Source organism: Podarcis muralis, chromosome 5, assembly GCF_964188315.1.
Source record: "Podarcis muralis chromosome 5, rPodMur119.hap1.1, whole genome shotgun sequence".
Lineage (NCBI taxonomy): Eukaryota > Metazoa > Chordata > Lepidosauria > Squamata > Lacertidae > Podarcis > Podarcis muralis.
The window spans coordinates 63,168,578-63,195,913 of NC_135659.1; the positions used below are offsets into that span (position 1 = coordinate 63,168,578).

Genomic DNA, 27,336 nt, shown 5'->3' on the forward strand with positions numbered 1-27,336 from the left:
GTTTGCATTACATTTTCCCTAACACTATACATTTTTGTATGTTGTTTTCACTAATATATGTTTTACATTAGTATGCAGTGCTTTTTTCTGGGAGTACTCAAGGTTACACAGTACCAGCACATATTTTTTTTCCTTAGAAGAAAAGCACTGGTTAAATGTGTGGCACTTACTGTAACAACTTCATGGGGAGTACCGGCACCTTTTCTCCAGAAGAAAAGCACAGCTAGTATGTGTATTTTTGTGCATATTACGTGATCAAGAACTGCACTGCAAAACTCAGAGAAGTGTGAATTTTGAAGAATGGATGTGTTTTGGTTCGCATTTTGTTTTGGAAAAGTGCAAATTGGGTAAGTTTGCCTTTAAATGCAGACCAAATAGAATTTCTCCCCTATCAACCAGCATGGAAATCCCATATCACACTGCCCTGATGTTCAGTTTAGCATCCTGTATATTAGCATATGGGAAATGATTCAATTCCCCTTTTCAGTGCTATGAATTGTACCCACAATCAAGTTGTTATTATTATTATTAATAATAATAATAATAATAATAATAATAATAATAATTATACCCCACCCATCTGGCTTGGCTTCCCCAGCCACTCTGGGTGGGACCCTGAAGTGCATAAGACCCTTATGTCTCACATTTTACTGCTTCCTGCATCACATCTAATTTTCAGCTATTTCCAAAATTAATTTTTCACCTAGTGGTTTTTCCCTGAGATTTACTGCATGACAGCTGTGGCAGCAATGTGCACATTTAGCTTTTCAGTGCTATTTTTATAGGTGCCTGGAGTCCAGCTTTACAAGCAGAGACCTGCCTCACTAGAGAATAGTGAGGATTAATTAATTAATGTATTATTACACTTTGAAGATGTAAAGTGCCAAGATGTGCAATGAATTACTACTGGGGACCTTTATTAAAACTATAATAGTACTGTAGGTCTAGCAATATAATTGGCCAAATCCCTGCAGCATAAAAACTTGACTGGGCTCAGAAGTGATGACTGCACAAAGGTGATGACTTTATAAAGCCTTCTCAGTGGCTGATCCCAAACTTTGGAACTCCCTTCCCAGAGAGGCTAAATAGGCTCCCTCCTTCTTATATTTCTGCCAGCAAAGTGAAGACTGTTTTATTCCAGTGGGCTTTTGGGAACTGACTGTTTTTAAGGAAAACACTTTTGTTTACTGGATTTTATAGATCTGTTTTTCATGTCGTGTTAATTCTATTACAGTTTAATTACTTTGTAACTGTTATCCTTTATGCTTTTAGCTTTTCATGTTTGTTTTAATTTTTGTGCACTGCCTTAAGGCCTGGTTTTGGGGAAAAGGTTGAATATAAATAATAATAAAGAAGGAGAAACCACTTGTGGCATATCTCTCTCAATATGTTGTTATATGCTCTGTTTAGACAGAACAATGTTGCTCTTCTTCTTTGGCGATCACTCGTAGCTGAGTAAGATTGTCTTCTATAAACACGGTTTGTGAGTCCATAACTGACTGTGGAGGCCAATTCTGGATCCACATGTCCTTCCACAGAATTTATATAAGCAAATTGTGTGTGTGTGTGTGTGTGTGTGTGTGTGTGTGTGTGTGTGTGTATGAAAGAGTGAGAAATAGATAGATAGGTAGAGTGCTTTTCTCTAAAACAATGTTTAGAGGTACTCTCATTTTGACTCAAGAAAATCACCCTTTTATAGTTCAAATCAGGAAAAGTAAATACAGTAAATGGACAAAAGTACAAAGACTCACAAAATGTTTAGGAATATGCATGCCCCCTGCGCCCCCCCCCCGAAAAAAGCACTGGAGAGATGGATAGATAGATGGATGTTGGTTAAGATACTTTGAATGCTGAGCCAGTGGCAATATGCTGTGGCTAGACTTGATGGGGGCAGTGCTTAAAAAGTGGCAGCAGTGACCCACATGTTACTGGACCTAGTTCAAAGTTAAAAGGATTTAAAGCAGTATCATAACCACTTTAAACAGTCATTGCTTCCCTCCAAGAATCCTGGGAACTGTAGTTTGTTAAGCATGTTGAAAGTGGCTCGGAGACCCCTATTTCCCTCACTGAGCCACAAATTACCAGAGTGGTTTAACAGTCAATCCATCTTTCCATGGAAGTCTGGAAATTGTAGCTCTGTGGAGGGAAAGGGGCTCTCCTAACATCTTAATGAGACAATTGGACATTCATATGATTTCTACGACAGAGAGTTACTAGCACTCACATATTTTGTCCAGATTTTAACATATTTTAGATGTTGCGGTTTCTTATTGTACCTAACTCAGCTCCCCCACATTCTTAATTTATTACCTACCCCTCATTTATTACCTGTTCCAAAAATGCTGCCTTCTGGTGAAGAACCGTTTCTAATGCACTTGGACCTGTTGATTTCAAAACAAACAAAAGTTAGATCAATCACACAATAAAATTTGTGTCCATCTGTTACCTTTCTTTGGTATTCATTGTTGTAAAACTGGAAGAGGCTATGAGGACAACAAGCATTTTCGCACACATGCTTATATCACTAAAACATCGCTTGTGCTTTTTATAAGAGCACCTGATTGCTCATGCCGAGGAAACATGTTTGTATTGTGGATGAGCATTCTGGGCAATACTAATATTTTATATTATAAAATATATTATAAAAACAGGGTCTGGTCCATAGGCTGAACCTCCAGCCTTATCTGCCTGGCTCTCAGGACTTCCCCCAGGCCACACCCCTCATTGGCTTTGCATTATCCACGTGTGCCTTTGCCTGGCCGCAATCCTTGAACTGTGCTAATGTCTTTTGTTTATCTGGGTGAAGATTGGAGAGAGAGGTGTGTTTGTATAGAATCCTCTGGCTTTTGCATGGCTGGTACAACTGGCCCTGCCTTGGGGCAGAGGGGCACAGCCGCCTCAGGTGGAAGACACTAACAGGTATGGAGCTCTTACAGGTAGGTAGCCAGCCGTGTTGGTCTGCCGTAGTTGAAACAAAATAAAGAATTTTTTAAAAATTCCTTCCAGTAGCACCTTTGGAAAGCTCTGGGTTACGGATCAAGGAGAACATACCACTTTACTGCAATGCCACAAATGCAGCCAGGAAAGTGATAGGTCACACTCAAAAGGCTGAACGAAAGCAGGGGAAAACATAGTTTTTCTTCTTCTTGGTGTTGTTAGTTGGCTTACATTTTGCAGGTTATGAATTGGTTATCATCTAGCAATGAAGTTGGGGGTAACTAGAAACAAGCAAACAAAACACTGAACCTGCCAGAGAAAACTTTACTATAGTTGGACAGTCTGGAATCAGAGGCACGGGAGCAGTGCAATGGCTGGGAAAGCCTATTCTCCCTCACCTGAAGAAAGCAGCAAGCAGAGAGGCTTTTATGGCTTCGGGAAGAAGGCATGAGGGCTCTGCCAGGGTCCAAGAGTCCACCCACCTTCTTGCCAAAGTCTAGTAAGTGCTAAGTAGACTTTGGGAAGGAGCCCTCATGCTTCCTTCCCAATGCAGCAGCTGCCCCAGGAGGTGCTTCTGTGGCCCCTGTCCAGTGGCTGGGGGAACTTGGGGTGCCCCGGGATCAAGTCAGAAGCTGTGATGGCTTTAGGAATTCTGGGCTCATCCCAGAAAAATCAGGACACTTGGAGGGTATGTATCCTGTTGCCAGTTTTGAAGTAAATTTCAACTTCCACTTTGGTTGGCTTTTGTACCTCCATCTTGTCATTTGTCTCAGACAGCAAAATGTCTTGGGCCAGACCATGTGAGTGGAATGCAGCCTATAGTACGGCCTACAGCTCTGCTCTCTTTTGGTTCTGGCCTCACCCACCACTGTCATGTGCTCCCTTCAAGGTTGCTCATGATGAAATGTGGCCCTCGGGCTGAAAAAGTTTCCCCATTCCTGTATTATAGCAACTGCAGCAAGAACTGCTTTAAATCTCAGGAGTAAAAATGCCCACCATCTCTTTGGGCGTGGGTACAATTCATAATAAAGTTTCAATAAATAACAACTGGAAGGGAAGAAACAACATAAAATTCACAGCCAGATGCCCATCACACACAGCTGTAGATTAGTACTATATTGTTTGTTTCATGTTTTTCAAGCATGGGCTATTGGATGGGATATTCTTGTGACTGTGGAATTCCATACCTTGATTTGGAGGATCTTACGTTTTAAGGAACAGATGATGCATTGAGAACGAACAGTGATTACTGATGAAAGCTGAGATACAATTTTGCTTTCCGTACCCCACCACCCTCCCAAGTGTGAAGAAATGAAAACAGACAAAATAACTCATTGAAACATAAATTATCTAACTACAACAAACCACTCACTCCCTGACATATATACACAATCTCGGTAAAACCATATCTTGCTCTATACATAAGTTTTACACCAATTTACTCAACTGACCTTTATTTGCTGCCTCAACCAGCAGTATGCAGTTGCGCTTCACTTCTGATTCTGACAGTTTGATATCGCATTGAGATGGGTTTTCTTCACAAACCACATTTGTTAGGTCCATTCCTTTTTGTTTTTTGAACTGGTGCTGCAAAAAGCCAGAAAAGAAAAGTCAAACAAACAGATGTTAAACAAATGTTCTCTTCAGCATTAGTTTATACTATACCAATATCAATTAGTCAAGTAGGCTGCCACTGGCTTCTGTAGAACTCAAAAGCTTTCCAAAGAAACAGAATACAATGTCAGTGGCAGTTGCTTGTGGACCTCATGAGCAAAGGACTCCATGGGGTGGGTGAACCAGTCCCACAAAGGTCAAGTTCCTTGCTATAACCCACACAGATACAGAGTCCCTCTTCTAGTTAATTGGTATAATTTGCCCAAAGTGGCCATTGGAATGTTATATGGCATTGGTACTGGGGTGTGGATGTTTCATCATGACATTATTAATGGCAAGTGAGAACAGAGCTACAGGGCTTAGGAAAACTAAGCTCTGGACTAAGCTTCGCTTTAGCTGTGCCAATGAAAGTCGTACTTTGCCCTGTGACAGCTACACTGGATGAACAGAATCAGGAGCACAGTTGTTAAACAATAAAAGATAAACTAACACAAAGAGGGAACATGAACCAAAATGTTTGTCAGCAATTTCACATCTGTACGCATTGATGGCAAATAAATAATAATAATTTTCCATAAAAGCAATTTTAAAGTTGATGACTTTTATAATCAATATATGCCATTATAATCAAAAACATTTTAATATTACATAGTGACCAAGTGGATCCTGCTTAGGGTTATTTTCTGTAAGGATTTAAAGGGAAAGAAGCCAAGGCAGCTCTTATTGTTTTGAAATCATAAGCGCTACCTCCTTTTTCATTGTCACCAGGCAGGAGAAGAGGGAAATAACAAAGAAACACTTGGCCTTCCTGTTTTGGAAATGCCGTATTTCAGATGGCTCTTTCACTGCGGGTTTCACAATGGATAAAATCCTCCCACACAGAGAATAAGGTGATCCCTCTTCCAAACAATTGTGGCGCTTGCGAGGGAGGAGACTGAGGAGAAAGTTAGGGTCTTGCAGCTTTTTCCTCCTTTTGGTCAATCTGTGCGTCAAACAGGATGGAGCTTCTGGAATTCAGTATATACATGTCTTGTGGGTCAGGGTCAGGGCCAGACTCTGGTGAAACAGAGCTAAAAATAAATATTTTGAAGTCACACGAAGTTCTAGAATAGGCAGGTTTGGTGGATCAGAAGCCTGAGAGTGGGTGTTACGGTAAGTATTTCAGTCAAGTGTTATGTTTTCTGTTTTCTGTAAATTCAGCCAAGGTAAGCAGCAACAAGCCATCAGTGGTCAGAAATCTAGGGTTCCAACCATGGATGCATTTATGAAACTCTGCAATTCTCAGATGATAGCTCCATGTGTAGGCAGAAACTTAGAAATGAGTCAGTAAATGTTCCACCAGAAGCTTTTATTTAATTTATATATGGCTAGAGTACATTACAATGGTGCAAAATATGGTGTATATATATATATATAATGGTATACAGGCAGCAACCATTTTGTGTGTGTGGGGGGGTCCCTTTTCTGACCCTCATGAGCATTGGCGGAGTGCGCATAAGCATGCCCCATTCTGCCCTGTTTTCAGGCCACTTCGGGTTGGCAGAGATAAGCATGTGCATGATTGCTTGTCAATCAGATGCACGTAAAATAGTCACTGCCTGTAATATGTTTGTGTTTCTCTAACTGCTGTAAGTCACTTGAAGACAAGTCATTTGGTACCAAGCAGCTAACAAGTCTAATAAATAACAGTAGTAATAATAATGAGAGAATGTTGAAAATTCTTTGCATATGTTTTCTAAGTGATCTTTATGGTTGTATCAAATGGTAGTCCTATTCAGAGCAGAGTTACTCATATTGTTACAAAGGTTATGCGCCACCCTCAATCTTTGTTGAGTGGTACAGTGGTACCTCAGGTTACAAACGCTTCGGGTTACATACTCTGCTAACCTGGAAGTAGTACCTCGGGTTAAGAATTTTACTTCAGGATGAGAACATAAATCACGGTGCGGTGGTAGCAGGAGGTAGCAGGAGGCCCCATTAGCTAACGTGGTACCTCAGGTTAAGAACAGTTTCCGGTTAAGAACGGACCTCCGGAACGAATTAAGTTCTTAACCAGAGGTACCACTGTAGTAAGATTCCAGGGACTCCAGGGTTGTGTTCCCACTGGGAATTAAGATGTGGATGAGACTGTTGGGTCTTTAAGAAATATGGTTTATTAACACATAATAACAACTTGTGCAGAGTGCAGAGTTTACAGCATTCGCATCTCAGGAGCGGCTGGTCTTTCACAGGAGCTCAGCATTGAATTCAGAGGCTTTCTGAGTGTCACACCTCAGCCTCCCACATGGAGTTCTCACCACTTCCTGCTTCTCCTTCCCAAAAGTCCCATGCCAAGTAACTCCTCCCCTTCTCTCTGCTATTCCAAGCCTTTGAAGGGTCACAATTTCCCTGCAACCTATGTCATCGCTCAGTGTAAACTTGGCAACCTCCATTGGCAGAGACTCAAGGATTTCTCTATGATGGGCCATCAACACCTTTTGCCATCTATCCCAGGTGATGCCTTGGCATGGAAATGGAGTTTCGCCTGTTATTTTTTCACTGGATTGGCATCTTCCCTTCAATACAGTGGAATCTTGGGTTGTGGACGTAATCTGTGATGGAGGCACGTCCACAACCCGCAGCGTTCGCATCCTGAAGCGCCGTATCTGCGATTTGGCGCTTCTGCACATGTACAAAGGGCGAAACCTGGAAGTAACCCGTTTAAGTACTTCCGGGTTTCCCGCGGTCCGCAACCTGAAAACATCTAACCTGAAGCGGCTGTAACATGAGGTATGACTGTACTAAAAAAATCAGTTAAATCCTACCCCTTTATTACTTTGTAACATTCACTAACTCTAGCAGTTATGGGTGCCCTTGCACCCTCAAACTCTGTAGCCCCAGATCTGTAACAATTTTAATGAGCATTGCTAGCTTAGGTTGATTAATTTCAATAGGTCTACTCCGAGTAAGACTTGGTTGGATACAACCCTTTGTTGTTGTTGTTACGCCCATATTGCAGGTGAGGAGCTGAAGTTGAGTAAGATTGGCTTGCTGGAGGCCACTGAATGAACTAGTGATAGAGGCAAAATTTTAATTCAAGACTTCCTGGCTCAGCTGGCTCAGTCTTTTACCCATTCTGATATAATAGCCTTTGTGGTTTTCATTATTCTCCTGTCATTTTTTATATATGTAACTTTATTCCCATCATGCCTTCACAGCATGGTTTGGGGCAAATGATTCCTAAGAGAACAACAAACTTAATGCTCCCAAGTGTACATCAGGGAACACATCTGTTTTTGAAGGGATTATGTCATCTGGCAAATGCTCTTTGCCCATTTTTCCGGTTATGTTCAAGATCCAGATTTCAATCTCCAACCAAAACATGAGATTGTTAATATTTGCCCATTATAGAGAGAACTGGAATCCATAACAAAAGATTACAGCATTTTCTTGAGATAAGGTTGGATTCATGGGAAACTTTTATTAGAACTTGGCCTATCAAATTAACTCGACTTGTACACTCTTGCCACTGGCTGTTTTATTCTGTTCTATCAACGGTTTACACTGAGCTGAATAGAATTGGTAGCAGCTGCAATCACAATGCCTAGTGGTATTTTCTGTTGATGCATGGTTCAAACACTATCACTCACATGAATAATATTGCTTTGTTTGCACAAGTAATGTAGTTTTTTTGTGTCAAGACCATCTGACTTGGAGTAATCTGTATCACACAAACTTTACCCAAGAGAACCTTGACACATTCCAAACTGGCAGCCAGACAGTCAACTGATTCCTCCCTCAAACAACAGAAATGATACAGCTGAAATAAACAGCCTCCCTGGCCTGATAAATCACACTTGATCAGGCTGTGATCATTACAAATTTGATCTTGAATTTTCCAGTCCTATGAAGCTTTAAAGTGCCTGGTCCTCTATAGCAGTGTTTCCCAACCTTGGGCCTCCAGCTGTTTTTGGACTACAACTCCCATCATCCCTAGCTAGCAAGACCAGTGGTCAGGGATGATGGGAATTGTAGTTCAAAAACAGCTGGAGGCCCAAGGTTGGGAAACACTGCTCTATAGGACCTCATAATCCCCAGGGGTGCACAAGATTTTCTGGGCTCGGTATGCTGTGGATTAGGCTTTCCATCTCACAAGAGATCACACATTGTTTTTAATTATTTGTTTCTTATGCATATTTATGCAAATTTGTATTCTCTTTTGCAGGTGAGGGTGGCGGGTCCTCCAAATAAATTGGAGGCCACATACAAGTAATAAGATATCTGACCAACTGATCCAATCTGATCAACATATAAAATCTTTTCCACAACTGTATCTCCATTTTAGAATATAAGCTTAGCTTGTTGAATGTCTGCCTGCAAATCCACTTGTTGCTGTTATAGCCCCCCACCCTCAACTGCATTTCCCTTTAGAAGGGGGAAGACAGGGTGGAGGGGGGGGGGCTTCATTTCTTGAGTGCAAGTCCTTGCATGGGGCTTTCTCTGACAGGGCTTGTTAGGTGAATCCTGCCCCCTCCCCCACTCAGGGTAGCAATCACTCCTCTACCAGGGAATATGAACAGCAGCTTCAAAATGAACCAGAAAGCTCCTTCATTATGACCCAGGCAGCCATTCTTCTGTATGCATTTCAAAAAAACCTAGAGTCACGCACACACTCACCTCAAGGAAGAACTCAAAATGACTTCAAAATGAACTAGGAATTTCCTTCTCTGTTGTCTGGAGAAGATGTTTCCTAATTCAATACATCTGCCCTGAGGCACTCAGCTCTGAATTGTTCTATAGCATGTGCCAATCAATCATAGCTATGGCTTAACTCATTGGCTAAAAAAATCCTCCAAACTGGGAGCAGGCTTGTTTCTCAGAAAGCAGTTGGAGAGAATGGTATGTTTGGCTTTGTAATTGTCATTCTACAAGACTATAGACCAGGCACCCCCAAACTCAGCCCTCCAGATGTTTTGGGACTACAACTTCCATCATCCCTAGCTAACAGGACCATTGGTCAAGGATGATGGGAATTGTAGTCCCAAAAACATCTGGAGGGCCAAGTTTGGGGATGCCTGCTATAGACCTTGCTTAAAATTGAAAGGTCAAAGTCTAGCTTGGGCATGGGCCCAGTACAGCAAAATACTCCCCCCCCCACACACACAACATGGTGGTCCTGATCTTTCTCTGGAATTAGACTACTGCTGATATTCGTTTATAGGACTAGAACTCAGGGTCACCCCAATGGTGCTGACTGGCAAAAGGTTCACCCAACATATAATTTAGTAGTCATCGCCTCTTCAGACCAAGGACCCACATTTAATCCCAACCTACTACTTGAGACCCATTTCTCTGTCTCTCTCTCTCTCTTTATTACATATCTCCATCTTCCCTCTCCACCATGATCTCTCGTCATGCCTCCAGCTTTTTGCTTTACACTCTCTTTCCAACTTCTCCTTAAAATGTAGTTGTGACAAGAGCAAGAGGAGTAAAAATACAAATTATTAGAATCATCGCTGCCACTGTCGTTTTTAACTTGATGTTTTGTTTTTTTGTATTTGCAAATTTCATTAAAGAAAACAAATGTAGTTGTGACCTACCTAAATTTTGGTGAAACTGCAAATTATGTAATTAACTTGTGCAACTCAATATCACAAGGCATAGCAATGGCCACTAGTTCAAGCCTGGTCTGTATGCAGCTGAATTAAGTGACAGAGTAGCATTTTTCTACTTTAAGTTACAGGGGATTGGTGTATGTGTGTGTCATTTTTTAATGCTTCCCCATGTTACAAAGGAACAAAACAGCAAACAAACAAGCAAACAAACAAACAAACAAACAAACAAACAAACAAACATCGTCTTTAAACAAACACTCCAGCACATCAGGAAGAAAGACTCTAGCCCAGCTGTCTCCCACTTGCTAGATTTCTAATTGAAAGGATATTTTCAGATGGGCAGGTTCCAAGCCCAAGTATCAGACCAGTTAAAATATATATGCAGCAAACGTCACTATCACTACAAATGGCTTTTTTTTTGGGGGGGGGGACATTATTTGTCACAGAATACTTTATGCCTGGGAAAATGGAAGTTAAAATAAAACCTAGTCAAACTGTTCCCATAAACATTAGTTTGATAGGTTTGAGGAAAAACACTCCTCTGTAGTGTTTTTCCTTTGCTGTGGAAAGAACTCTTGAAAGAATGTCAGAGTTTCCTCTGTACAGAACAGAGATATAAAGCAGTTTACTGGGAAAGGGCAACAGGAAAACAGAGAAGTACCTCAGTCTATTCTATCTACGCACAACTCAGATGCAGTTATCAGTTTTCTCAGAAATAGCTCAGACTAGCGATGGGCAAATCTGTCACTTTTGGTTTATCTGAGTTCCCATTTTTCCACACTTAAGTTTAGTTCTCCACATTACAACATCACTTTGTAAAAAATATTTTTAGAAGTCCTCATGAATCCGTTAGCATTTTAGGACAATTTCCCCCCTACATACACATTTTTGTATGCAGCTTTGCTAATATACACAGTTTTGTGAAACAGTTTCCCATAATATAATGTATTTGCTTATGCTATTTCCACTAATGCATGTATTTCACCCTAGTAAATGCATTTTTGCACACATAACTTGGTTGGAAAATTTCATTACAAAATTCAGAAAAGTGGAAATTTCAAAGGATGGCTGAGGGCAATGTCAATTTTTATGAATACATTAAATCTGGAACTTTTCCTAATGACATTGTTTCTGCATAATATTTATTGTTATTGATTAAAATCATTGTTATGCCACAATAACCAGAGATGGCAAGAGCCTGTGTTGACTATTGGTGATAACCTAGGGATGTGGAGGTATGTTTCCAGTTGCTGACAAAAGCAACTAGCAGTTGGTGCCTGCCTAATCTCAGGTGCCACCACAGTGAAAGTCCTTCTATGCACCACTCTGAAGTGGACATCTGCAGGCCATAGTATAGTTAACAGGGCCTACTCTACTCTTCACAGTAGCTTCAGAAGTTTGTATTCATGTTTGTGTTGAGTACGTGTTAGGAGCACCCCTAACAGGGCATCCCTCAGGCCAGAGAGCTGTTGCTGTTGCATGAATAGTATAGTTTCATATGCCTGTCTCTGACTTTTGAATACAAAGTTTACTCTTAAACTTTTCCATTTCCAGCTGGATAATCCAATAAATTTAGGTGGATGTTAATGTTAAAGTTACAAGAAAGGAAATTCCAACTAAACATCAGGAAGAACTTTCTGGCAGTAAGAGCTGTTTGACAGTGGAACAGACTCCCACAAGAGACAGTGTATTCTCCCTCCTTGGAGGTTTCTAAGCAGAGGTTCTATGGCCATCTGTCATGTATAATCTAGTTAGATTCCTGCATTGCAGGGGGTTGGACTAGATGACCCTTGGGATTCATTCCAGCTCTACAATTCTATGATTTGTTGATCCCCATCTTCACCTTGTTAATTGTGCAAATTATAAAGCTCCTCGTTGACATGTATTTCATGATTAATTATCAATTAACCATCAATTTGACCATTATATGAACTCTGTGTTCTGAAACATTAGCCTGAGCACATTCAGACCTATTAATTATGTTATTAAAAGCACTTAGAAGCCATAACCAGTATCAGTATCGCTAGTGATTTAAAGGTTAAGGGAATGTGCACAACTATATAAAAAGATGAGATAAATCATTTGGGGCAGAATTGGAATCTTTACTCAAAGTGCAACTTCAATACAAAGAATCAAACCTTAGCAGCCAGATCTAATGGCAGTGCCATTAATTTCAATATATAAATTATGGCAGTATTACAGGGCTGCAATGCTACCTGACTGGCTGAAAAGGTAACACAGATATTTAGGATAAAGTTTTACATGATGATAATCAGCCCTGAAACTTTACACACCACTGAACACCAAAGCAGTACAGCAAACAGATAAATAGAATTAGAGTATAGCTAGCCTGAATTTTGTGATCATGAAACAAAATGTACTGTATTACATCTACACATATGCACACTATTCATTTTCCTGCTGATATTTCATCCACTAGGTGGCTCCAGTATTAAACTGTAAAGTCCCTGAGGAGTTTGTTTCAACAGATGTTCAGCATAGTTCTCCTTGTTATGCTTCCAGTATATGTAAACAGGCATAAATTCAAGTTTTTGTGTGTGTGCTTTACAGGACAGAAGCCAATAACACAGTAAGATTAAGAATCCCATCCCAATGCCACTTTCCATTGCTACGGAGCAGCAGGAGTTTATTCCACAGCAGCTGGTTCCTCTAAAGAAGGGTAGATAAGCTGTGGCCCTACAGATGTTGTTAAACTCCAAAGCAATTATTTTACTTTGACTGCAACACCAAACTCTAGTTTTGGGGGCCCTGGGATAAGGTGCCCTCACTGGTCCACCCTCTTTGAGGACACCCACCTTGTCCTAGCCAGTCACTCCTCATTTTCTTGCCCTTTTATTCTGGAGCCAGTCAGCATAACTATGCAGAGAAGGACTACGAGTGATCGGCAAAGAAGAAGCAGCAGCAGCAGCAGCAGCAGAGAAGGACTGAAAGGCAAGGGGAGGGTGCTGTTCCACCTCTTCATTCATTACTGCAAGCACACTCAGAGAGTGAAAGTGGTGTCAGGCTTCAAGCGGACACTGAGGAACCTCTGCATTAGCTCTGTCTTCCTTGATCTTAGAAGCCATCTGAGCCTCCTTGCCCACTAAAATATGCTGGGAAGCCCTTGCTTAGATTTCCCTTAATCTTGAAGGATCAGAATGCTTGGGAATATAACAGACCCCTTTTTGTTGTGTTCACCGTACTCTGGGATAATTTATCTAGCAAGACTCACCAGCACCTTAACAAATATAAATGAAATTGTTCCTTTTAAGACTCGATTAAGGCTGCATTCCTAACACACTGATTTGGAATGGGGAATAAATCCCACTTAACTCAGTGGAATTTAGTTCTGAATACACATGGATAAGAATTAGATGTAGCGCTATTTATTTCAGAAGAAGATGTTGAGATTATTATTATTATTTAAATGACCCCCCCAAAATTTATTGTTAGCTCACTTGAGTATAGAATGTGGGGTATAAATTTTAATTAAGAATAACGTTCACCTGCCTGTTTTTCTGCAATTGCTTTTCTGCACTCCTTAATCCTTCTCCAAAACATTCTTTGCTTTATTTCTCCTTCTCTGGACATGTGAATGAAACTTCCATCTTAAGCAGGCTTAGTTGGAGGACATCTCATTTAACATGGTGGTACTTAGTACTGAGTAAATATGCATAGGATTTCACAAGACTGCAATTCTTTGCATTCTTTGCATAGTGGCACGTATTTCAAAGTAAACATGTATAGGATTGTGTTGTAAACCATCCCCTTCTCTGCACATCCCAGCCTCCACCTTGCACCATACATCAGTCCCAACTGAGATATATATTTTTGGCAGAAAGTATTCTCTTTCCGACCAAAAGAAAACACTGGCAACAACTTCTAGTTTAATTATATTTTTATATGTGTTGGAAGCCACCCAGAGTAGCTGGGGCAAACCAGCCAGATGGGTGGGGTCCAAATAATAAAAGTATTATTATTATTATTATTATTATTATTATTATTATTATTATTATTGCTGCTAAGTAACAGGGGAACACATTTCTCCCACTGTCAAACCCTCACGTTTAAGAGCCGCACCAACGGTAAAGTAAAATTTAATAAAAAGTAAGTACTTTTAAAAAAGAGGCTAAATACAGTGGCCTGGGAGATAGAAGATGGATTAAGCCAGGTGAATTAAAGGCAAGGAGATGACATTGGATTGTCTTAAAACACACACACAAAAAAACTTTTTAACTGGATTTTATCTGTTTATATTGTATCCTGTTGAGTCACAGTTAAGTTGTTTATATTGTATTCTGTTATGTCACAGATGTAAAGTTAAGTTGCTTTTTCATAAAGTGACTAACAAATAATAAGAATGGTAGTAGTAGTAGTAATGGTAAGAGAAGGAACTCAGATCACCCATGAAAAACTAAACTGCACAAATATTCATTCAGAACATAAAATAATGGAGGATGGGCACCACTTTTTCCAAGTTGGGACAGGCACCAGGCTCTTCCCAAAAGCCTTTTTCCACCCTGTCAATTCTTTATGGTCTGGTTGTTACTTACACAAGAGTATGCCTCACTGATTTCCAAGCATATCACTTCAGTGGTCTTAATGTTCTTAATATTGAGGCAAGTGATGTTAACCTGACAAAAAGAAAGAGAAGAAGCACTGTCATTGTGGCAGGAGGAGTGGGTACATAATCATGCTCAGCGCAAGGGTAGAGAATCTTTTTTGCCCGGAGGGCCAGAGCCTTATCTCTCTCTCCCCCCCCCCCCCATCTTGTGGGGCAACTTTGATAGCTTGGTGGGAGAAATTGATCTGCAGTATGGTGGGAGCACCCAGTGCGACTGGACTCTTTGCTCACCAGCTGATGAATGGACAGTTCCGTCCTGCTCTCTCCAGGGGTCTGCTTTGCCAGGGTGTTCCCCACAGGAAATGCACTGATGAAGCAGCACCCCACAGGATTGAATGCCGCTGCCCTACTCACTGGCAGGTGGGAATGGTTTTGGGGAAAAGGCCTTGTGGGCCAAATATGTACCTTCTGGTGGGCTAACATGAGCTAAATAGCTGGAAGCTGCCCGTCCTTGGGTTTAGTATTAGGAAATGTTTGCATTCCACTAGAGGTGTTCCAGATGGACAAACCATCCAATCAACCCCCTATTTTTTAAAACTGTCATCCCAGTGGAACCACCCCCATTCCAATGATTTTACTTGGAGTCAATAGAGAAACAGAATATAGAGTTGCAATTTGCAGACGCTTTCCAATAGGACTGAAACAATGAATTGGTTAGTTAGTGGGATTAGCTTTGAATAAAGAAATCAGATTGTCATACTATTTCATTGCACCCAAAGCAGCAATCTAAATCCTTCATGCTTCTTACCATCGCACTACGGTCACCAGCTTCAGTTGCAGTAGGTGTACCGGTATTTGAAAAAGTATGCTTTGGCAGCTCTGTAGAAGTAGATGTCAGAAGTGGTGTTGAAGTTGTGTTTTGAGTTGTCTCATTTCTGGAACTGCCCTGTGTTGTAGATGCTTGCACTGTTGTATTTGAAGTGGGTTTTGTGGTGAGTGTTTCAGGGGTGGTGACATTTGTACCATTTGTTGCCTCAGTTGAAAATATTTGATCTACAAGGAAGAACACACAGACACACTTGGAATGCCTGAAAAGTTCTAAAACCAAACCATGTCTCTGCATTTACTGGAACCTGTCTTGATAAATGGCATCAGGATTGTGTCATGTCTCCAGAAGCACAGCAGATTTACTTCCGGATGACATAAATATGGGAAATAGCGCAAGGGGAAAGTGTCAAAACACTCCCCATCCTAACCCCTGGGAGCACTTTGCCAATCCAACCCCACCCTGCTGCTTGAAACTTAAAGCAAAAACAATCCCCAAAGCAAAACATGGGATATAATGCCATAGCTCTCCCTTTATTTTATCTAGTTTGGTCCTGTTGTCAACTTGGGTACAGTAGGTGGGGAGGGACCAATTCACCCAAGTGCCTGGCTGATTAATAATAATAATAATAATAATAATAATAATAATAATAATAATAATTTTATTTATATCCCACCCATCTGGCTGGGTTTCCCCAGGCACATCTTTAAAAGCAACAACACCCCAGTTAACTTAATTAGTGCAAAGCACTTCAAGAGTGATGCCCAATTACTGCCAATGAAATGTCACAACCCAAAGTGTTTACTGCTTGTTCTGGATCAGACATACAGATTGGCCAAAATAAAGGTGGCTAGAAAAGCCATTTTTAGTAGTATTATAACAGTATAAAGTTGGCTCATTTATTTAAGCAGAAGTACACTATTTTTTATTTTTAAAAAAATATATAGCCAGGAAAGTGCTTTCGCACTAATTAATATATTGATTATAAAAACAAAAAAACACAAGGACATAAAATTTAACTCTCACTAAAAGATGCACTGAAAGCGTGCTGAGTGGCTGATTCATCAAGGCAAATGTGGAAAGTATGCCTCTTAGATGGAAGAACAGTGCTGAGAATCAGCCATACTCTTGCCACCATATGCTGCACCACACCTTTCCCTTCCTCTTCTTGGTAAGCAGCCATGACCTGCAGTGTTGGGAAGGTGAGGGAGCCCCACCCACACTGCCCTACTTGGCCACTTTACTGTCCTATCCTGTCCTGTCCTGTCCCACCCCCACCCTCCAATACATCAGACTTTCTCTGGTACAAGAAAATATGAGAGAAGCACTGGGAAAACACAGGAGGACAATAATTTGATGGTGCAATTGTGTGGACATCCCATAAGAAAGGGAATAAATGATGCAAGGAGATTCCATACTAAATGCCTAGAAAAGAATCATCCTAAGTATCAAGCCTTTTTACCTGTTGATTTAGTAGTTGAGATGGAGAAGTTCCCAGATGGCAATTCTGTGGTATTGCTGCTTGTCAATGGCTGTGTTGCATTGCTGGATATTACTGCAGAAGGACTGTCTGAAGTTGGTGCAGTAGTTGATATGGCTTCATTACCAGCAGCTTAATCAAATGGAAAAGTAAGGAAAAGGATTTATAGCTCAACAGCACTGTAGGTCATTGAGTCTCTGGTGGGACTCAGAATAGAAGTGCTGCAAAGAAGGCCGCCTTGTTCCTAGCTGCATGTTCATTATTTAATGCACTGCAGGTGTGGAAGAGCCATCACAGTCCAGACACCACAGAAAGAGGTTTCTTGTCACCAAAATGGAGAGAGTTAGCATTGTCCCCAACAAAAATCAAAGTTGCCTGTGCTCCTTTTATAGTTTAGCAACACATGAAACTGAAACAGACTATTGTTATTCTAATTTATTTTATATAGAGAATCATAGAATTGTAGAGTTGGAAGGGACCACAAGGGCCATCGAGTCCAACTCTCTGCAATGCAGCAATATTTTGCCCAACATGGGGCACAAACCCACGACCCTGATATTAAGAATCTCGTGCTCTACAAACTGAGTCACCCTTATGTCCGTGCACATCAAACTTTACCAAGAACGGGATTGATAGGTTCCAACCCTAGGGACTTACAATCTAAAATAAACACAGGCAAACAACGGGGGTGGGGGTGGGGAGAATGGAGGCACAGGTAAAAACATACTATTGTTTAAATTACGCATACTGTGGCTTAGTTACAATAGGTTATTGACTGTTTCAAAGGCTCCCTGTAAAAAGTAGGTTTAAAAGTAGAACTTGAAGGCAGAAAGACAGGTAGTCATTTGGTGGCATTCTGGAAGGCAGTTCCTTTTATAAGGACCAGGAAGAGAGAAAGGGCATCATCACTTCAGGGTGTAAGAGAACTCTGGATAGTTGGAAATGATGAAGCTGGGTGGGCAAAGGTTGCAGGAAGGGATGTGATGGAATATAAGATTGAATAGATAAGAGAGGCAAAGCTATGGGGGGTTATGAAGTTAAGGACAAGCAACTTGTGCAGTATCTGTAAGGAGACAGGAACCCAATGTAGAGATGGAAGGAGAAGTGTCGATGTCCAGGTGATGAGAGAGCTGAATAATTCCGCCAGCCAAGTGGATCAAGGGAAGATGAGAGACAAGAAGTAGTCAAGGCAGGCCAGAGATGACAAGGCCAGGACTTTGCCATAATCTGTCAACAAAAGATAAAAAAGGGCTGCCTTGTTTTTCTTTTAGGCAATTTATTAATAGTGAAACTAATTACAAACACTACTAGCAGAGGCCATTCAAACTTGGCATGTTTGATGGAGACAAATGCTGTTTTCTTCCTTAAGTAAGCCTTTTTGAACTACCTTTTCTTTCAACATGAGGACCGGTTTGTCTCAGAGGCAGGGACCCCCCAGATCTTGGAACACAGGCAGCAAGAAAATAAGTTTAATATCTCCTTCCTTCTCCTCCTTGTATTTTGCAAAAGCTGCATTTTTGTTCCTTTTAAAATATGACAATTCCACATTCCAACTAGTGAATGGTGATTCTGATATATTTCAAGACTTCCTGTACTATACATTGCTTTTATAAATTCCTCAGTAATTATTTTATTATTATTTTTGTTCTATTCATTAAATTTCTATACTGCCCTTCATCCAAAGATATAAAAAGACATACCATAATAACAAGCAAAAAGAATAACCCCACCACCCAAACACAGTTTAAAAGGCTATAACCAAAGGCCTTGGATATTTATTATTTCATTTAATATAGCAGTAGAGAAGAGAAAACAGTTAAATGCATTTTAGTTTGAATATGGGCAGTAGTTTTGAGGGGAATTTTAATTCTGTCCCCCCATACCACCCTGTTCTCTCTTCAGGTCAAAAGGTTAGAACAAGAACAATAAATCAATTATTTTCCAGTGTTTCAGTAAGTTGTTTATTTATACCCACCAGCCTTATTAAAAGAACAGTCTGTTGTGCAAGAGGATACACTCTCTCTGCCAAGAATTCTGGATTATCTTAAAATTAATCTAGAACAAATATTCAGAGCCAAGCGCCTGAAACAGCATGATTGATGTATTAGATGACACTACCCAGGATGTGTGTTATTTCATATGGTTGCAGGCTCACCATACCTGAGTTGGTCCAAAACCCTTCAGTGCCTTAGTGGGCACATACCCCCACCTCACATCAAGGTGCATAGTACCCAAAGGCTATCAAGTTATTTTGGCATCTAAGGCAGAAAATTCCACAAGCTCCTCTCATTGGACACTAAAAATACAATTATGATAAATTAAATAATTACTGCTTTGCTGCCCTTTTGAGACACCAAAAATAATCTACCTGAGACTTATTTATAGCAGAACAAAGTTGGCACCTCTATGCTGTTTAGTGCTACCATACTTCAGCTATTGAACAAATGGAATGATACCCTTTGCTGAGCATCCTACACCATTTCAGAGCAGATTCTTTGGGCCAAACTAGACTTGACAGCAGAAGGTCCATGTATGTGTATTCTTGATGTTACTTATCAGAGGCTGAAAACAAGGCTAAGGGGTTCAGTGTGACCTTTGAGATGCTAGGCAAATAGAAACAAGACAAAAAGGGATGTTGGGATCTGAGGAAGCAGATGTGTGCAAACACTGACACAGTTGACCAAACATGACTGTTGAACCCCAGACAGTCCTTCTGAAACCTGTCTTCAAGGCTAGACAACTACACACAGGGCTTTTCGGACTAAAAACAGCCCTATAATAACCCCACCACCCAAGAAGCAAAGAACTGTGGCAGCACCTGGCAGAGGAGGGCAAAGGAGCAATTGTTGAGTGGAAGAAGAACAGCATGCCAAAGAGATTGACCAAGATGTGGCTAGGGCCATGGGGCAGTCACCATTGACTCCAGAACTGTGTAAAGATTGAACAAATCCGACAGCAAATCAGAGGTCAACAGGGAAAGCCAAAGCAGCGTGTGCACTGCCAGAATCTCTGCCCTTGTTTATATCAGCTGTATTAAAGGTTGGCCACCTTTAATCGTGTGCTTGCATAAGTATCCTGAACCTAAGCCATTTAGGGCTTTAAAGATAATCATCAACACTTTGGATTGTGCTTGGAAGCACCACCTGGAGGCCTCCCATAAGCAAGCACCCACCTTTATTCTCGCTGCTTCATTCAGGACAATTGCAATTTCTGAAGACTCTTCAAATGGAGTCTCATTTAGAGTACATTGCAATAATCCAATCCAGATGTTTCACCTTGGCTGAAGGAGAAAGGCTTAAAGTCTCTTCTCCCAGCTATGTAACTCCTAATATGAATCAGGCCCACCTGCAGTTGCATTTTTTCTTTTAAGAAACAGTGGGAGATCCAATCACAAATCTCTTGCCATCTCATCTAACTGCGCCCTGTAAAACAATATTATTATGTGCTACATGTTCAAGGACAAATAGACTTGCACAAAGTAACAGCTATCCTTTCCCTCAGGGCTTTCCTCCAGCAAAAATGATATGCGTAGCTAATAGGAGGATTTTCTCCAAGGACAGCTGCTGTATTTTCTTTGGGCATCAATGACTTGTCTATCATGAGACCATAAGACTCTGAGAATCGGCAATTTGTTTCAGCCTGAGTTTGGTCAAAACTAGCATAGGTATAGCCATAAATCAGCGGAAGTATCCATCGGCAAGCACAATTACAGGACCAGTGTCCTTTATTGCCATCAGGACTTATTTACACATTGTGTGAGGGATGCGGAAATGATCTACTTTTGATGAAAACTGGCTCTCCCAGCTGCCAAACCAGGAGAGTAGCAGAAGTGGCAGCTGCAGTAATTATTATTATTCTTTATTAAATTTGTATACTACCTTTCAAGTTTCCAGGGCAGTTCACAACATACAAATACAAAATGAGAACACAAAATACAAAATAAAACAAAAACAAGGCAATAACCCCACTCCCACAAACACATTAAAAAGGCAATAGAGTGTTAATTAGCCAAAGGCCTGATTATAGAGAAACATTTTCAACTGACGCTTAAAGAAATATAATGAAGGTGCCAGGCGAGCCTCCCTGAAGAGAACATTCCACATGGGGAGCCAACACAGAAAAGGCCCATTCTTGTGTTGCCACCCTCCAGATCTATTGTGGAAGAAGAAGTGCCTCAGATGATGATCATAGGGTCCAGGTCGGTTCCGATGGGGAGATGCGGTCCTTAAGGTACTGCAGTCCTGAGCTGTTATAGGTCAAAACCAGTACTTTGAATTGGGACCAGAAACTAATTGGCAACCAGTGCAGTTGGGTCAGGATCAAACCATCCTACCTCAGTGAGCAACCTAGCTGCCAAATTCTGCACCAGCTAAAATTTCCTAATCATCTTCAGAGGCAGCCCTATGTATAATGCATTGCAGTAATCTAATCTAGCGATTACCACAGCATAGATGACAGAAGTTAGGCTTTCCCAGCCCAGATGGGGGCATAGCTGCGCCACCACCTGAAGCTGATGGAAGGCACTCCATGCTACCAAGGCCACCTGAGCCTCAAGTGACAGCAACGGATTCAGAAGTACCCCCAAACTACAAGTGTAACCCCATCCAGAGCAGGCAACATCCCATCCATCTGCTCTACGGAACCACCCACTGACAGTCCCTCAGTCTTATCTGAATTGAGCTTCAGTTTGCTGGCTCTCATCCAGTCCATTACCAAGACAAGACAACAGTTCAGCACATCTACTGCCACACCTGCAGATGTAAAGGAAAAGTAGAGCCAGGGCTTTTTTCAGATGGAATTCAGTTCCAGCACCTCTCAGGTGGGCACCATTGCCATATAACAGAATAAGGAAAGTATTCATGTTAAGTTCTGGCACCTCTTTCCCTAGAAAAATAGCACTGAATATAGCTGGGTGTAATCAGCATATTGCCGACTAAAACATTCCAAATTTTCAGATAACCCCACTCAGCGATTTCATGTAGATGTAAAACAGCACAGGGGATAAAACTGAACCCCAAGGAACCCCAAATTGAAGGCTCCACAGGGCTGAAGAGCACTCCCCAAGCATCACTGTCTGGAAACGTCCATCCAAATAGGACTAGACTCACCACAGATTGGGGCCACTCACACTCAATTCGGACAGCCACTTCAGAAGGATACCATGGTCAATGGTATCGAAAGCTGCTGAGAGGCTGAGGATAATTAACAGAGACACATTTTCCCACATCCCACACATTAACAGGGACACATTTTCCCATCTCTCTCCCAACAGTGATCATCATGCAGGGTGACCATTTTCTGCACCAAAACCAGACCTACACCACATTTGAAATTGATCTAGAAAATCTGTTTCCTCCGAGAGCACCTGAATTTGATCCATGTCCACCCGCTCAATAATCTTGTCCAAGAAGGGGAGACTGGCAACTGGCCAGTAGTTAGCTAGATTTTCAAAATCCAGGGAGGGTTTCTTAGGAGTGGTTTGACAGCTGCCTCCTTCAAGCAGGCAGGGACCACTCCTCTTGAAGGAGGCACTGATCACTTCCCTGGCCCAGCCAGCTGTCCCCTCCCTGCTAGTTTTGATCAGCCACGAGGGGCAAGGGTCCAGAGCAAGTGGTCACCTTGACTGATTGAAGCACCTTGTCCACATCCTCAAGCAAGCCTTACCAACTGAAACTCATCCGAAACAGCAAGACTAGAAAGTGCTCTGGACTCTCCTTCAGATTCATCTGCTGTAACAGTCAAGATCCTGGTGGATGCAAGCGATTTTATCCTCAAAATGCTTTGCAAACAACTTACAGCAAGCTACCATCAGTTTTGTCACCTCCTTCGGGTCAGACTGTAAGAGGCCCCACACAACCTGAAAAAGTTCTGCCAGATGGCACAACGAGGATGCAATGGAGGCAGCAAAGTATGCCACAAGGTGGGCTCGATGATGAGCCCTCACCAGTATTTGATTGCATTCGAACAGAGTTTTCCTCCACTCACGTTCAAACCGCCTCCTAACTTGTTTTCTTGCCTTAAGTTCTGGAATATACCAGGGAGCCAAGTGGGCTCCAGGAAGCAGGAAAGGGCACTCGTGTCAATGGCCCAAACCATTTGGATGTTTTAGAGTTCGGCCAGGGCTTCAACAGGAGTGCCCATCATAGATGGAAAATCCCCCAGAGTCGTCAGGAAACTCATTGGGTCCATCAGCCTCTGAGAGCAGTAATGGGACTTAGGCCTTCTATAGGAGATGTGGAAGAGAAGAAGGCCATGTTCTGCAGTGTCCTCAAGACGAGAAAAATATGCCAAGCATGTTATACTAATGTCATGCTGAGACCTGGCACCCACCTCTGACTATGTTTAGTTTTACACTTTAAATAGTAGCAAGAGAACTGTATCCTGTCTTAAATAACAGAGTATAAGAAAGCCTCAAACAAAAAAGCATATTGAGGGAAAGGAACTATTTAAAATAGCTCTTGCCAATGGCACAAGTACAGTTTATTTTGTGTGAAGCAGGTCTTTAATCACAAGGGAGGCCTGTGATGTAGTGACTAAAGAAGGATCTGTGCGTTCTATTCCTGACTTTGCTAAGAGAGGAGGATGAGCCTTCTATGGATGCTTGCATGCTTCCTTCTCGAAATGGTGGAAACATGTAGGGGTCAATTAGCTATCTGTCATTCACCATGGATTGAAGATAAAGAATGCAAAGGAAACACAATACAAATATGTGTGTGTGTATGTGGGGGGGGAAATAATCAATTACATAGTGTTATGTACCATTTGTGGCCTGAAAACAACAGTGGATATTTATCTCATTAGCTGGGTTGCTTTCCTTTCCATACATGGGATAGATAAGAGAACGATGGCAATTGACACACCAGTTTCTGTTGGAATTTTCTGACATCCCCACTTGAAGGCACCCCAGAAACTGCAGGTAGCACCACACACCACTGTCACACTGGGCAGCAATGGGGGATCTTCTTATCACACAGATCCTTAAAACTTTGGACTGGTTCCCAGTGAACTACCAGGTCTAATTCAAGGCCCTTGTAGTTGTGTATAAAGCTCTGAACAAATTAGAAACCTAGTACTTGAAGGAGTGTTTCCAATACCATCAGCCCTGCTAATTGTTTCCTCCATGAGAGCCCTGGAGGGTGGCAATATGCGAATGCGACTTTTCTTTGCTGGCTCCCCACTTGTGGAATGCTCTCCCCAGGAAGCCTTGCCTGGTGGCTTCATTGCATGTCTTTAGGTGCCAGGCAAAAACATTCCCCTTCTTCCAGGCCCTCGGCTAATTAAACAATCTACGTCCTTTTAAACTGTGGGGTGTTTGTTATTATGTTTATGTTCGTTATTATGGCATGTATTTTTGTGTTTTTATATTGTAAACTGCTCTATGATCTTCAAATGAAGGGCATCACAGAAATTTAATAAATAATAATAATAATCAGCAGGAGTTGATTGCTGGTTGGGCCATAGGACAGATCCCTCTCAGTGGCGCTGTCCCATTTACGGAACTTCCTCCCCTGTAAGATATAGCTGACCCTCACAGTAAACATGTTTAGGTGCATTTAAAAACTTCATCCAGGCATTTTGGATGTAAATGCCAATTCTGTAGACTCTGCTGCTGTTTCTAATGATTCCCTGATTTTTATGTTAAAGGCTTCTTTTTTTATTACTCTTTCAAAAATATTTACGTAATTGCCTTTCTTGTAATTTGCCCTGTGTTTCCTAAGGAAGGAAGAGCAGGATATAAGAATGATGGCATAAATAGATAAACTCCCACTCTCCCTGACCACTGGTCATGCCAGCCGAGGCTGATACGTTTTGGAGTTCAACACCATCCAGAAAACCACAAGTAAACCACCCTGTTTTGGTGTTTCCTTTGCATTGCTATTGTAGAACACTTTAACAGCAACAAACAAGGAGGATAGTCTTTCTTCCACTCTGAATCCCAAAGGAGGATGACAGCATACAACATTAAGAACAATACTGGAACAGCTGTGCACACAGCAGCCATAATTCCATGTGAGTAAAGGGAGTTCCTCGTTTATTACTTAACAGAAGCCAAAGCTGATGTGAAAGAAAAAAAAAACAACTTGGAAAGTTACACAGAATCAACTGAATAAATTAATTTAAATTGAATCGAACCCACGACCCTGAGAGTGCTCTACCAACTGATTTTAAGTTAATAGTAGGGTTGACAGCACTCAACGTAGACCTGTCTATTCAGAAAAGTGACCCATTGAGTTCAGTGGGATGTACCCACAGATAAATGGACTCAGGGTTGCAGCATAAATCAGATAAATGTCCCTTAATGCAGCTAAACTCATTGAGATGAAATCATTTGTTCCCAGTCTGCTCAAGGACTGAGATCAACATCAGAAGCCATTCTCTCTGTTCTATTGCTTGGAGGTTAGGCGTGAGAGACAGGACCTTTTACGTGGTGGCATCTTTATCGTGCAACATCCTTTCTGGGTAGATCCACCAGGCTTCTTCTTTCCATTCATTTAGATGGGCAGTTAAGACATACTTGTTCCACCGGGCAGGGTATAAATAAATAAATTCAATCCATCCAAATACTCAAGGTTCACAAACTGCTTTCCAACCTGATAATTATCTCTTTCATGCACTTGCCTTATCCTCTATTTTGGTTAACATAATAGAAATTTAAAACCCCCCAGAAGGGGGTCTTCACTGCTAAAAGCTCTGAAATTTTAGCTACAGATATATAGTTATATCTGTACAGTTTGTAAAACCTATATGCAGCCACCTTTTAGAAATCCTAAAGTTGCTTATCCTGATTGCCCAAGTTCATGAAAAAAGAATTGTTTATCCATTAAAAGCTATCCCTTTAGTAATGAGCATTAAAACCTCAATGAAGAATAAAAAAGGATTACTTAGTTCCATGAGATGAAGGTGCCTGGAAGGAAATTGAATTACAGGAAAAGAGATAAGATTTAAATCGGTAGCATTTTAAATAAACTCTAATAGTAATATTTTGTCTCCTTATAAACAGAGCAGGCAGATCTATCTAAATATAAGGGTGAACTAAACAGTCAACCAAGCAGTACTTCTCACCCATGTTTCATTGTAAGGAGGGACTGGATTATTTTCATTTGCAAAACATGTTGGCTATCATTAGATGTACATATTCAGATTTCAAGACAACGTTCAACATGCTGCACAGGAAAGATTTGAAAACCTCTGTATTCTACTAGTAACTCCTTAATTATGCACCACACTTTGAGGACAGTAGAAAAGGGATGTTTGAATCAACTTGCAAAGCTGATTAGCTGGCAATCCAAATCGCTCCACCAATATAATTCTTTAGACCTGATTTGTACACGAAGAAGGACTTACAATGCATTCTGCAGCCTGATTACAATTTTTTTTTAAAAAAAAAGTTGCTACATTTTGTTTCCCCAAGAGCAAGTTAGATCAAATCAAGAACAGGAGACAATATTTTTGTGGCAAAGGATAAATAGAGTAATCAGCGTCATATAGCGCTTTCATAAGTCTTCAAGAGTGTGTGCCATTGTTTACATGGACATTAGCAGAAAGTCTTACTTCATTACAATGGCATAGTTCCTAACACTTGGCCTCCCCAAGTGCCACAACCACCCAAACAAAAACTTCTGAATTTTTCCAGATGTTTTAGAAATCACCTTAACATTTTGGCAAATATTTTCTCCACCTCAAATATTGTAAAACAAGGTCCTAATTATTCCTTATTTATTTATTCCTTCTCTGCCACAACCACCCCCAAAATTTCCTACTTTTACACTTCATGTAGATACTTCACACTAAGAAACTTCAAATTGTTCTGTATCGTTAGAGCCCAAAGGATCCTTAACAGCGCACATGGGCATGGAACTTGCCTCAATTGTCACAATTTTATGCACAGCTTGTTTTCATTAGTTTTGGAAACTCTGTATGAATTTATTAGCACTGAGAGTTTGCACTGCATTGCTGAAGCCAAGTGGACACAATAAACATAAAACCACTGGTGTTTGAAGCAGCTACATGTTACAGTTTGCATTTTAAAAAAACCCCTTTGTTTATATCAACTAGTTGTTGGAGAGGAATGACATTTTGCCAAGTTTAATATTATTTGCATTCTGCAAACTTTAGCAAAATATCATTTGCTCCAAGTATTGGTCCCCTTTGGCTTTCCAAAGACAATTAACTGAGAACTATTTGTCCCAAATCAAATCAAATAGTCCCCAAGCAACATAAACACATCTTTAAAATGATTTGTCCTCACACAGTCAAACGGAAGTTCTACATCATTACCTACGCTACTCAAATATCTGTCTCCACAGAAACAAATGGAAAG

At 41.0% G+C, this 27,336-nt stretch overlaps 1 protein-coding gene across 1 annotated transcript in view; it reads right to left on the minus strand.

The window, feature by feature from the left end:
* CD34 (CD34 molecule) overlaps positions 1 to 27,336 on the minus strand; it is a 38,681-nt gene that overhangs the window by 3,916 nt on the left and 7,429 nt on the right. The window contains exons 2-6 of the mRNA XM_028734446.2: positions 16,998 to 17,147; positions 15,518 to 15,762; positions 14,699 to 14,779; positions 4,389 to 4,524; positions 2,329 to 2,381 (exon numbers count right to left, since the gene is read on the minus strand). Of these exons, the coding sequence (XP_028590279.2) occupies positions 2,329 to 2,381; positions 4,389 to 4,524; positions 14,699 to 14,779; positions 15,518 to 15,762; positions 16,998 to 17,147 (665 nt within the window). The remainder of the gene's footprint in view (positions 1 to 2,328; positions 2,382 to 4,388; positions 4,525 to 14,698; positions 14,780 to 15,517; positions 15,763 to 16,997; positions 17,148 to 27,336) is intronic.